The sequence below is a fragment of the Equus asinus genome, chromosome 3 (assembly GCF_041296235.1).
Source record: "Equus asinus isolate D_3611 breed Donkey chromosome 3, EquAss-T2T_v2, whole genome shotgun sequence".
Lineage (NCBI taxonomy): Eukaryota > Metazoa > Chordata > Mammalia > Perissodactyla > Equidae > Equus > Equus asinus.
The window spans coordinates 129,140,106-129,154,044 of NC_091792.1; the positions used below are offsets into that span (position 1 = coordinate 129,140,106).

Here is a 13,939-nt window from a genome sequence, read left to right on the forward strand (position 1 = left end):
ATGTGAGTGTGCCAGATGAACTCAAGAGAAGCCACGAGGTGTTTTCATTCGGGGACACTCCACACTCACCCAACCCTTCTCATTTTAGATTACTGGCTGGAAGTTGTCACTGGTTCTGTCGAATATGCAAGGATTGTCAGCAGAGTTAGTTGATGAACTTGGCCTCTTTTGCATTGAGGGGACCAGTTGTGGTTTCTAAACTGAATCAACCCAAAGGAAATGCAATGCCCAGCTCGAGGAGCGCAGACTTGACCTCGCTATGGGTCACATCCTACAAAGCCTGTTTAACATATCAGGTGATGATGTCGGCGAAAACAAAGCCTTTCAGAGTCTGTTAGTACCTGCAAGGTGTTTGCCATGAAGCAGCCACACAGAAGAGAGTGGGAGTTACCAGGTGGCAGTTGTACTGGGGGCCACTCACCAGTGGGTCTGGCTGAAGATCTCTTTTAGGCTGCAGTCAATGCTCAATTCCTGCTAGGAAGGGACAGAGAGAGGAGGAGAAGAAGGCACCAGAACCCCCAGACAGCTCTCAGTTATCTCAGAGCAAACCACCTGGAAGGCCCCTGGGGGACCTGGGACCTGCTCCACCCTCTGGTTTGCAACTTTCCGGGGCTCTCTGATCTTGTGGCTCCTGAGCACCACTGCGTGACAGCCCTCAGCTAAAGGCTGGAGGGAAGGAGCCCCGCCTCTAGTGAAAGGGTTGGGTGGGGGACTGCGGCCCACCTCTGTAGCTTGGCTCCTCTCCCCGGCTCTGCCAACTGTTGCTTAGTTACTGGCCAGTTACCCCCCTCTGTGAGGTGCTGGGAAACTGAATCTTTCCAGGACCTGCACCTCAGTCATGATTAATCTACAAACTGGGTAATTAAGAGTTGGCTTTTTGCCCAGGGTCTGGATACAGCTGTGACCTTGGAGTGTCCGCGCACTGGCCCTGCCCTACATCGAGCAGCATGAGCTGCAATTCCCCGACAAAGACGATGGGGGCGCCGTGGGTCCGAGGCGGCCTGCAGCCTGTTGCTCCAGGCTCTGCGGAGTCTGCGCAGCTGCAGGTCTGCGCAAGTTGCGCTTTCTGCCAGTGCTCTCATCTGGAAACGGCTTTCCTGCCCTTTGGGAAGGTTTCAGGTCCTCCTGGATCTCAACTGTAGACTCTCAACTGAAACAGTGGCCGGCAGAGGCCCCGAGATACCCGTCTCTGCCCCTAAACAGCAGAGCGTGTGTTCACTCTGAGAACCTTGGATGGGAACCTAAAACATTGTTCTCAAGTTCACCCGCTCCGCTTTGGTGGCCCGGGGTTTCAGCGGTTCAGATCCTGGGCGCGGACATGGCACCGCTCATCAGACCATGCTGAGGTGGCGTCCCACATAACACAAGCAGAGGCACTCACAACTAGGATATACAACTATGTGCTGGGGGGCTTTGGGGAGAAGAAGAAGAAGAAAAAAACTGGGGAGGGCGTCATTCTCAAAACGAGACCAAAGAATGCTTCATCTGTCCTGCTTTGAGATTTGAAGATGCATTGACACACCTCATCGTTCTGCCCAGCTGGAGCTCTGTGGCTTCAATGCCACAGCGTCTGGGCTGACTGGCACCTTCAGGAGACATGGTCTGTCAGTTGTACAACAAATGTTCGCTAATTTCATAAAACGATGCCTGAAGGTTTGCAAGGGGAATGAAGTTGAGCTTAGCATTCCTACCATCAAAGAGCCAATACAGATGGAGGACAGGAGACCAAAACTTGAAACCCTGAAGAGCGATGCCACGGACATGGAGGGGTGGCCTCCCCGTGTTGGTATTAGGATAGCGCCCTTGTAGCCGAAGGCATCACAGCTTCCCTGTCAGACCTTGAGCGAGTTACTTACCCTTTAAGCCTCGGTTTCCCCTGCTGCTAATTGGAGATGGTAACAAACCAAGCTCTCAGGCCAAGTTAGAGAGTTCCTGAGCCAGTGTACCTTAAGCACGTGGCGTAATATGTGAGATGTGATAAAGTCATATAAATGTTAGTGATTGTCGTACTGAGAAACGTCACAAAGCTGTACCTGCTTTCTGCAGCCAAATCACACAGATGGGAAATGGCGTAAAAACTGAGAAGAGACGGACACCACTGTGGGCCCGTGAAGGCCGTTACGGGGATGCCTGGCGGGGTCTGACTCGAGAGGAAGGAATGGGGAGAGAGGGCTTCTGAGAGGACGACGGGCGTGGAGTTGGTACGAGACCAGATTCTCCAGGGAACCCACCATTAGCCTTTTTTCTTAAAGATTCAGAAGTGTAAATAATTAAAAATAAGAGCCAGCGAAAAAGCAGACTGAGGGACACATTTCAGAGGACTTGGAAAGAGAAATTGGGTGTATGAGGGGACTATGAAAGATTTATGAATATTTTAGTCAGAAGAGGATGTTTCTCTCATAGGAAAACAAGTTATAGACCCAAGGGGTGGCTTCTTTTGCTCATTGAAATGACATCCCTAGATAGCCACAAACATCATGAGGATGTATAACTTCATGAGGAAGGTGATATGTTTTCTCATTGACTCCCAGGGGAAGGACATGTACCTGATCCTGGAGAACGACATGCTCAGCCTGGTGGACCCCATGGACCGCACCGTTCTCCACTCGCAGCCCATCGTGAGCATCCGCGTGTGGGGTGTGGGCCGCGACAACGGCCGGTGAGTGCCCTGTGGTGGTGCGGTCATTTGTCACCGCAACAGGTGCCCCACTTTTAGCTTAACACCAGAGTGTGGGCCCGCTGTTATTACACTTCACTGCATGTGAAAGTTGACAGTAGACTCTCTTTAGAAATGTAAAAAATTAAAGCACATCTCTGTTTTCCTGCCTCATAAACCCTCCAGCCTACTCCCCTTCCTGGTTTCTGGGCCTCAGACCGTTGTCAACTCTGGATCCTGCCTGGAGTTCTGCATCTTTCTCCCCCTGCTCATCCTCATTCACCTTAGTTCCCGCCTCACCCAGGCTTCTGAACCCCCTGCCTTTTTTCTCTCTCTTCTCTGCAGTCTGGTTTAATCCTTTATTCCATTCACTTGAGTGTCAGCCATTGCAGACACCCTCCTGTTGGTATTTTCTTCTCGAATGCTTGCTTGAAGGGAGAGGTTGTGCAAGCTTTAATCACAAGCTTCAGATCATTAAATCATGACGATCAGGCACTTCTGGGGTTTGGGGTTGGTTTAACTTTTTTAATACTTGAAACATCTGGCCATATCAAAATTCCATTCAATGTGTATTTTTCTGAAATTCTACTGAAAATTTGTTATTTTCAGCAAGTGCTTCTTACTTAGATGTGTTGCGAATTTTCTGTTCTCCAGGATGACTGGAAACAAGGAGTTTCTGATTTTCAAGTACATATTCTAACTAATAAGGTGACAGTTACCACAGACATCATCCTTGGATACCATTGTTTAGTAATAGGGCTACATTAAGTGCACTTAACTCTTAAATTATACTTAGTCCTTGGCAAGTCTCGAGGTACCTGAGGATCTCGTAGCATTTAGGGAAGAACTATAGGATGATTAGTTATTGCTTTGTTGAAAATGGACAAGAGCATTGCAGCAGCGGCTGAAAATCCCAGATGACAGAGATGGCTCTCCTGGGCTCGTGGTTCCAATACTGGGCGTTCTGGTTTGTTGGGGCGTGTAGTCCTCTCTCGGGAGCTCTGCTTTGGCTTATCCCAGCCTTTGTCTACGAAGGCCGGGCATTAGTGGATTTGATCATCTTTTGATTCGGTTCCAAGTCCTAAGTCAGAAAGGAAAATGGTTAAGCATTCATCAGGCAAAGAACAAGCATTTTTGCTGGAACCAGATGTGAGAAATGGTCTGCAAAGGAGAGAACTGAAGTGTCCTCCAGCTGCTGATTGGATAAACCTTCCTGGGAGCACAGTTGTGTCTTTAAGCGCTTGTAACAGTATGAACAGTGACAGCTGGGCCAGGTGCTTTGGGGGGAATGAGTGGATAGATTATGCATACACACCTGTCATTCACTTGCTTGGCAGAGCTGTAGCGCTGGAGTTGATGCGTTGACATGAATTAATTAATTTTACAAGGAAAATACCTGCTGATGTTTGTTCATCATTAAAAACACTTAGCCTTGATGGAAGGGTGTAAGATGCTTGATCCTGCCCTGGTTTCTGTCCTCTAAGTTTGTCTTTAAGGCAGGAGCCAAGGTGAAGATCATTATATACATGTACAACTAGAAGGGATCGCAGTTTCTTAAGGTTAAGTTGTGAGGGGATTTTATTGTTAGGTTTTCAGTTCACCCCAGCTCTTCAAAGTGAGGCCAAATGCTACACGTTCAGGGAGAAAAAAATGAGTCAAACTCCAGTTGACAAAATCGTCCAAGCTCTGAGACTCAGTTTCTTTCATCTGTGAAATGGGGATCATCATAATGACCACAAAGCAAGTGTGGATGTGCCTGAGTGTGTGTATAGTAATTGGCCCAGTGATGGGCACATGGCAAATGCTTAATGAATGTTAGCTCTTGACTTGTTAAAGCAACATACACTAGCAGATACAGCTAATTACATGGCTTCCTTTTATAGACGGGTGTGGAGTATGGTGGGGTCAAACCTCAGGGAGGTTTCAAGGACAGTTTATCATTTGATACATAGGCTGAGATGTTGTACCAGACACTATGAGTTCAGTTGTCCTGCAAAGCACGTAGAGGCCCCACACCCCCTACCCCCTAATGATATCAGTGTAAATTAGGTTGCATTGCCTTGGTTATGTTTTTGAAACGTGGGCTGTGTTACTCATGTTTTTTAAACCACTTCTTACTCTTACTCAATGTTAGCAGAGAGGTATAATTTAGAAATCCACTCAGGGTTCCACATCAGCTCTCAGGACCTCAGCGAGCTCATGTAGTGGTTGGGGGCCCTTGAGCCGGATTGCTTTTGGAAGGAGTAAATTAAAAAGTAAGTTTGCCAATGAAAGGTTCTGTTTCTTCCCATTGGTCCCCTGAGTTTTCATTCCCTAGAAGAAGGGGCCTTTGTAGTCCTACTTTTTTTTTTTTTAACTTACTTTTGCTTTTGATTCTTTTTTTTTTTAACAGCAATTTACAAGAGCAAATTCAATTTGTAATGCTGCAGAGGAAAGGGGTTTTCACTTTGCATGAATAAAACATAAAAGTGTTTCATTTTGCTTGAGAAAACGAGCCCATTTCGCATTCTCTTTTGTAGCTTTCCTTGCTGAGAAGATGGAATCTCTTAGGGGATTTCTTGATGTGGTTAAAGTGAAGAGGAAAAGTATGTGTACCAGAGGGTGGAAGGGTGCAGAATCTTTCTTGAAATTCAAAATGTCTCACTGAGCCATGTAATTTCAAAATTTATAAAGTTATTTTGGATTTAGCATTTTCTTAAGGTTTTCAAGTGGATTTGGTTTGCTCTAAGGAAATTTCTCATGGGGTAGGTTTACTTTGGGTGAGGAGGTGATCAGCCATGAGGCCCTGCACTGATCCCCAGGGTTGATTTGGAGACGCGTCTTATTACGAATGGCTGAGGAGTTGCAGCCACATCAGGGGACAGTCCTCTGTGGGGTGTTGGTGGTTGTGGGACTGAGCTGAAGTTTCTGTCTTGTTCTCCAGAGGTATTTGCGTTTGCATTATTGCCTGACAGAGGGGGAGCCCCCTCCTCTCTCTCGGCTATTCTGTACTTTGGGTCCTTTTCATCATAGTGAGATAAATGTCAAGGCTCCCGGACACGGAAATGAAAGGGGTTCCTGAGCCTTGTATTTCCAATCAAGGCAGCCCTGGGGAGCACCCAGCTTGATCTGCTTGGCTCCTGCCCACTGTGGGGGGCCATCGTCATGTGTGTGAATGGCTCTGGTCTCAGAGCTGGCATTTTGCCCCCAGTGGCCAGGGCAGACAACTGCAGCGCCACTTCTCATCTTGTCTCTGTGGGCCTGCCAGGCCACCATTCCAAGGATGGGTGGGAGGGATTTCATGACCCTGTTTCAGGGGTCCGTGCTGATTCCCGACCACAGCTCTCTTCTTACTCATTCAGCCCCTGGGAAGCAGCTTTCTCCTTATTCTTTTATAGAGGTATCAAAAGCAAGCAAACATAGTTTCCGAACATAGGGGAGTTTAAACAGGGACTTTCCTCACCTCTTGTGACAGATATGGGTCTGTCTTCTGGGAAGGGCCAAACAGATCCTTGGGTGTGTTGCCAACAGGCAATAGGGTCTGCTAATCCCATCTGTTTCCCATGAGAAAGGCAAATGGGTGAATGGTATAGTTGAAGGGTTTCAGACCCCATAAGTGGTGGGTGACTTCCAGGTGGGTTTCCCAGGTGACTTCCATCAGTACCATAGAGCACTGATCAGGTAAGATGTTCATAGACTTTCCTTGAGGAAAAAAAAAGATCCTAGGGTCATTTGGGAAACTGGGTTAAACATAGTGCGACAGGCCCCTTTACCCTGGCCCTTCACGGAGGTTTTCCTATGCTCATGTGCGCTGGAACCCTTTTCTTCATGGAAAGGCAGTCACGTGGAATACACTTTGGGAAATGCTGCTCTGGTCAGTAAACTCATTGATTTAAATTAGTGGCAACAGTAGATGGCTGCTTTTGTTTTTAAGAAAAACTGGAATTCCTTTTAATAAATAACTGTTATAAGTGGAGACTGGTGGGCCTGCTCCAACAAAGGTAAAATTCCTTCGTATTTAGTAGCAGCTATTACAGCCACGTGCACATGTGCTTTTTAAAAAGTGCTTTCTTATGCAGGTTACATGTTGACCCCGTGATATTGTTTACGCTTATAGTTTGCTTAGCAAAGCCTCTCTTCCTAGAAGGAGTTTTATACATCCCTTTCCTGTTTTTGGTAAACAATTTTTAACAAAATTTTACCATGTGGTAGATTATTCATAAATTTCCAAGTGACTTTATCTTTGACTTAATTGCTTTATCTGATTAAGATCTCCGGGAACTTTTATCTAAAGAATACAGTAAGCCTCAAGTGTACTGAGTATTTCTTTCATATTCTCTTTCCTAGAATATTCCCACCTGGTTTTATCCACCAAGACCCTGGTGTACGCTGTTTTAGAAGGCAGTTGCCACACGTAGTTCATACTCTTCTTTTCCTGCCAGTGTTGTCTTGTTTTGATTTCTGTTGAAAAACACTGCTTAATTTTAGGGCGGGGGGAGAAGGGGAATGTGGAGAGTCCTGAGTATTACTGGAGTTATTAAAATATGCAAAACTTTAACTCAGAGGGTTTTAAATTTAAAAGATGGTTTAGTAACCATTGTCTTTCAACCTCTTTATTTTAGAGACTAGGACTGTAGGCCAGGAGGGTGTGGTTTACCTTAGATGACCCGCCTAGTGGTGGCAGGGCGAAGAACAGAGTCCTGGTATTTTCCTCTGTCCAAGCAGGACACTCCTCTGTTGATCCTGACAGGAGATGATAGATGGTCTAAAATAACCTGGAGTCGGTGGGGAGACCAGACTCTACAGCCTGGTCCCTGTCCTTAAGGATCTGCCTTCTTAATTGAGGAGAGAAAACTGCAAGTGTGGATTGAAAACAGAGGTGGAGGAGCCGGCCCGGTGGTGCAGCGGTTAAGTGCACACGTTCTGCTTCCGTAGCCCGGGGTTCGTTGGTTCAGATCCCGGGTGCAGACATGGCACCGCTTGGCAAGCCATGCTGTGGTGGCCGTCCCACATATAAAGTAGAGGAAGATGGGCATGGATGTTAGCTCTAGGGCCAGTCTTCCTCAGCAAAAAGAGGAGGATTGGCAGCAGATGTTAGCTCAGGGCTGATCTTCCTCAAAAAAAAAAAAAAAAAGCAGAGTTTGACCAACTATGCCCCAAGCTAAGATTGGTTTTTGCACCTTTACTGGATTGTTTACAAAAAGGAAAAAAGAATACACCCATGGGAGACCCAGGACAGCCCAACTCTTTACAGAAAGAGCATTAGAGTAATAATGCATTCAGAATACAATTAGCGACCTTTGTGGCTGGTGTAGGAAGTCACTGTAGAAAAGGCAAAGTCCTTTCCACCAGCTCTCTCCTTTCCCACTGGCATCTCAGTTCTGCCAGCTTTTCCTGGGGTCCCTGTAAGCATTGCTCAGCCTCACTGCTGCTCCTAGAGCTAAGCCTTTGTGTACTGAATAGGGGCCAGGCTATGGCACCAAGTGCTCTGAAGTCCACTGGCTGAATACAAGAGATTGGTTCTCCTGTAGCAGTCTGCAGCGGGTGGTACCATTGGAGGGAGGTAGCCCTGTGGCCCCTGGGCCCCGGCTTCTTCTAGATTGTTGCTCTGCTGTCCCTCCAGTGTTGTCCTAGTCTGACCAGGCTGAGGGACCTGGAACTTGCATACCTCATATTGTGCTCACATTCTGTTCATATCTCATTAGGACTCTGGGAATGGAGTTTCTAGCTGGGTCGAGAATTGCCAAGTTAAAACTATTATCAAAAAAGAAGAGGTGAAATTACTAGCATTCTGACGCAGTCTGAAAATAAATCACTGCAGCTTTCCTAGCCTGTTGCTTCCTCTGCCAGGTACTAAGCTGCTGTCTCTCAGCTTCGAACCCACCCTTCTCTGCTCTGCTTTGTGAGGCTGGGGCTGGGACTCTGCAAAACACATTTCTGCATCTCTGGTTTGCCATCTGTTAGACTCTAACTGGAAGGAAGCTGCAAGGCTGGGGGGAAAGAAGGGACTTGGTCCCTCCTTTGCTTCCTGTTTCTGTGAGCATCATCCCAGAGAAGCTTCTCCATCCCACTGTATCAGTTCTGACTCCACTTCGCAGTTTTCCCGACACTCACGGAAATGCAGAACCAGCTTCCTCACACCCCTTCTTCAGAGCCACCAGCAAACTAGCTGGCATGCCCTCTGGAAAGATCTGGGTCCATGGGACTTGGGGCCCCTCCTTTGAGCCTAGAGACACTGGCACCAGCCAAGCAAGGCCTCCTCCTCAGTGTCAGAGGGTTTTGCTTCATGGGGCTCCTCCCCCAAGCTTCTAGGTTTTATTAATTCCAACCTCTGTCCTTTGTTCCCTCAACCCTGCAGGTCACAGCCCTCTCTGGCCATTGCTGCCTCCATGACAACTTCTTCGTGTTCCCTTTTTGCCTTTTTAGTTACCTAGTTACAGTTCCTTATATAACCTCTCTGTTCAGATAATGGGTATGGTTTCTGTCTCCTGCCTATGCTCTCCCTGGCTGACCCTTGAATTGAATTGGCGATGACTAAGGGAGGCAGCCGCATACCCCAGCACAGAGGGCGTGTCTGCCACAGGCAGGGTGTTTGAGAGAGCTGCTTATTGAGCAAGCGAATGAGTGTGGCTGTTCTGACTGTTCAGCTATACCACCCTGCAGCTGACACAACCACGCTTGTGCCAATGAAACTTCTTTTCTCAATTGGTAGAAGTTGTCAGTGATAAAGACCAGTTCTGTTTTAGATGACAGGGATCTAGAAATGGTGGGCCTCTTGGTTTTCGAGCTAATCTGAAAATTATCTCTATTCTCCCTTTGCCATTGTTTCTTTTCCTAGGAATAGTTGGTGGAGGGCTGGGGGTAGGGGGGCGGTGCTCTCCCTATGGAGGATGGAGAGCTTCCTAATGGCATCTAGTCAGAGGGTTCTCTGAGCCAGACAGTAATGAAAGATTGATGGAATTCCAAGATCTGCTGATAAAAGTTTAATCTAGGGTTTGTGCTGTCTTGCCTCAGGGAGAAAAGTCTTCAGGGAGAGCGCCATAATTCTCTCCCTATGCTACAGTATTATCTTGACCTCTAGAACTAATTTCTTTTTAATACAGCCCCATGATAAGCAGAGGCATCAGGATCTACTTGGCCATTTTGCTGACTTACACTGTAGTTATATTTTATCTCTTTAGAAGTGGCTTCCTTGCCGTCTATTAATCATTCTGGGATGCTTGCTAATACTTTCGGCTTAGAATAACCTTTAAGGAAAGACATTGTAAGTGATCGTCCAAGAAAAGTTTCCATCAGAGGAATGTGTAAAGGTGTTTGCAAGCAGATCTTGCATGGTGGCGCTGTCCCTGTTGGTGAATATATGAAGACAACCTTTTCTTGTGAGGAAGGCGTCATCCATTTTGATAACTGGTTCGGTGCATAATCCAGCATTTCTCATAAGCCTGTTTCAGCGCCAGCCAGTGAAGTGTGGGGGCTTGAAGTTATCACGTCAAGAGAGAGCAGGAAATTCTTTTGATGATCCCTGAACAACTTGCATCTCGCCCTTCCCCTGAGTCCCAAGCCAGATGAAGAACGGGCCTTTCTGGATGCAACGTGAGGGCGATCCGTCATGTTTGGCTGCCGTGATTCTCGGTGTCGGTCCTCAGAGTACCATGATCTTCTTGGAATACTTGGAGCTTCCAATTTCAGAAGGAAGAGTAGTTTTAGTGGAGAAATACCTAACAACCCATATAAACATGGATCAGGGTCTTAGAGAGCAGAAAAAGTTGTAACTATTCTAACCCAGAGCCTCGCTTGGTTGATAGCATGTTGTTTATGCTCAGTAAACGAGGGGCGTTTGTGAATTGCTAAAAGCTCGTGTTGTTGCAGATGAACAGCCGTCACTGCTTTTCATACTGCTTTTTCTACACAAGTCATCACCTCGAACCCTTTTACTCAAACATAATTATCCAAGGTTTTTGGCTTCATGGTGAGTCCAATGATTGTGAACATAATGTAGCTCCTATGATCTGTTTCTACTCGCAGAACACTGACATCAAATGTGTGAGGTTTCCGCACCAGGCACTTCTCCAGTTCTCTGCGGATGCCAATGGGTGTCCTACAATTTAATTCAATTCTGTCACTACCTGGAGTTAGTGCAGACCCCACAGGTCAAGGGCTCAGTCCCACAAGACAGCTCCCCACTTTAAATGCCAGTCACAAGCCGGGGCCACCCATACGTCTGACCAACGGGCTATAAATCAGAAGTTCCTTCAACCCCTCCTGAGGTTGGATAATTTGCTAGAACGGCTCATAGAACTCATGGAAAATTTTATTTACTATTACCAGTTTGTTATAAAGGATATAAATGAACAGCCGGAGAAGAGGTACGTAGGGTGAGGTTCAGAAGGGTTGTGAACACAGGACTCCTGAGCTTCTGTCCCTGTGGAGTTTAGAGTATGTCGCCCTCCTGGCACCTGGATGTCTTCACCAACCCTGAAGCTCGCCCAACCCTGTTGTTTAGGGCTTTTAATGGAGATCCCATTACGCAGGCATAATTTATTAAATCGTTGGCCATTGGTGAATGGTTCAACCTCCAGCCCGTCTTCCATCCCTGGAGGTGGAAGTGAGGTGAAAGTTCCAGCCCTTTAATCATGCCTTGGTCTTTCTGGCCACCAGCCCTCATCCTGAAGCTATCTAGGGGCCCCCAGCCATCTCACTGGCATGCAAAAAGATACTTTTATTACTATGGAGATTACAAGGGTTTTAAAATCTCTTGTGTCAGAAACCGGGCTGTAAGACCAAATATAACAAAAGATGCTCCTATCGCTCGGGAAATTATAAAGGTTTTAGGAGCTTTATGCCAGGAACTGGGAGGAAGACCGTATTTATATTTCTTCTTATACTACAATATCACAGTAGCAGTCACTCACTGAGAAGAAAAATTTGAGAACATCATGCGGAACTCGAGGAGTCTCGCTCATACAATTTTGTCACGTTTTTGAGAGCTAGAGTTGGTCAAGAGAAGCAGTACTGAAGTAGGAATCCCACTGTTTGCAATTTAATCGTGACTCTCCCCTTGCACTGATGTTGAGGGACGCTTAGTGTCCCAGGCTCTGCGTCTGCAGTGGGGCTCGTTGCTGGGATGGCAGAGATGTGGAGGTGCTTTCACAGAAGTATCATGCATTGTCCCTGGTGGCACTATTTTTAGTAAGATAATATTTCCTTGAAATATTGCCCTGGGTCAACCGTAACATTACAGTCATGCGTTGCTTAACGATGGGGATATGTTCTGAGAAATACATCTTTAGGCAATTTTGTCGTTGTGTGAACATCGTAGAGTGTACTTACGCAAACCTAGATGGTACAGCCTACTACACACTTAGGCTATGTGGTACCAATCTTATGGGACCACCATCATATATGTGGTCCGTTGTTGACCAAAACGTTGTTATGCAGTGCATGACTGTATAAAAAATGGGGAGAAATTGAAACACATGGGAGGTTAGTATTATTCTGTCTTTGACTTTAAATATCTGAAGATCTTCCATTATTGGTTCCCTGTGGGTCTTGACTGATGAGTTTGATGCTTCTTCAAAGGCTAACATTGATGTTTAAAGCTCCCTAATGGTTTTGTATTTTTCTAAGCCTGTTATTAAGCCGGGCTTGTGTTTAAGTATCACAGCTGTGCCTTAAAACCTTGGAATGAATTGTGTTTAGTGGAGTTATTTTTTAATAGAGAAAACTGAGAATTTATGGAAATTATCGTGTAATGAATTTTCAGTCCAGTCACTTGGGTTCCAAGACTTCCCAGTGCTGTCACACGTGTCAGCGTGAACTGCACCAGCTTTCCCACTGGGCCCCATTTCTATTCTCCTGTTCGCTGGCCTCTCTCCTTAGGTAGGAAGACAGTTGAGTGATGTTCCCTGTTCTCCCTCTCAGCAGCAAGCAACCTCTGGGTCCCATGTTTCTTTGTTATAACTTCCACTGGGAATTCTTTTCTTCTAGACAATTCCCCAAAGGGTACCCTGGGGAAATACTCTTTAGAGAAGGGAAGAAGAGAAAGAGATTCAAAAGCAGGAGTTAAGATACTCAAGTCGGGCCAGCCGGTGGCGTTGCGGTTGAGTTCACACGTTCGCTTTGGTGGCCCGGGGTTTGCCGGTTCGGATCCTGGGTGGGGACATGGCACCGCTTGTCAAGCCATGCTGTGGTAGGCGTCCCACATATAAAGTAGAGGAAGATGGGCACCGATATTAGCTCAGGGCCTGTCTTCCTCAGCACGAAAAGAGGAGGATTGGCAGCAGATGTTAGCTCAGGGCTAATCTTCCTCGAAAAAAAAAAAAAGATACTTGAGTCAAAGTCCTCAAGCAAGCACCTATTTTCTGAGAGTGAAAAGGGCTGGGAGCAGAATCACACAGCCATGGCTGTGGTGGCCAGCAGACAGAAATACCATTCAGACTTTGGACCAAATGAAAATAAGTGAGACACGCAGTTAATTTTAAACAGAAAGAGTAAATCTCTCTGAGCCCAGGAAGAATCATTTAGACTATAAATAAAGGAACACAGAGTGGGTGACAGACTGGATCTAGCACCATTCGCGTATCTAGAGAAGTTGGGTCGGGGGTGGAGGGAGAGAGAGTCAGAGAAATAAAACCTACAAAATTCAGTCATTCAGTCAGATATTTTACACCAGCAACATACTGAAGGGGAAGAGATGTTTGAAAGTGCTGGGGTGGGATAGGTTAGGGAGGGTTCCCCATTATAGACTCTAAAGGAGACTGGGGGGGTACTGACAGGGCTTGCTGACATGGCGAACAGACTGATTGAGTAATTGGGAGGGAGGGTAGCCCTGAGAAAGCCAACTAGACGTGGGCTGCCCTTCTCTCTGCAGGCAACGTCGTGTGTTTCTAATTGCATCTCTAGGCCTAGGCACCCACCCTGTCTTGCCGAGCCTCCCCCATTAGATGTGGCTCCAGTGCATTCTCAAGAGCTTGTTTCTTCCTGCACAGAGCTCCCTGGCCCGTTGGAGATTTGCGTTCAGGCAGGGCTCGTGCACCGTACCCTGAGCTGCCCAGCTCAGGATGTGGCAGGCCATAGTAGACTTGAGAGTCCCTTTGTTACTGGAAAAGTGTTCATGGCTCCTGCCTCTTGATCCCTAAATCCTTTCCTGCCACTCCCCTGTAGGAGAACTCCTAAGAGCAAATTTGTTGGAAACAAAGCCAGAAAAACCTAAGTCTCAATCTTTAACTCAGTAGAACCAAAGGTCTCTGTTTGGGCACTGAAATCAGATCTGTCCCAGGAAGCAAGCTAAATAGGGAATGACAA

General features: G+C 46.7%; 1 protein-coding gene across 14 annotated transcripts in view; it reads left to right on the top strand.

The window, feature by feature from the left end:
• APBB2 (amyloid beta precursor protein binding family B member 2) overlaps nucleotides 1-13,939 on the top strand; it is a 361,605-nt gene that overhangs the window by 289,169 nt on the left and 58,497 nt on the right. For all 14 annotated transcript variants that reach the window (XM_070505982.1, XM_070505981.1, XM_044767731.2 and 11 more), the window contains one exon: nucleotides 2,532-2,659. In XM_070505982.1, coding sequence (XP_070362083.1) covers nucleotides 2,532-2,659 — 128 coding nt within the window. The remainder of the gene's footprint in view (nucleotides 1-2,531; nucleotides 2,660-13,939) is intronic.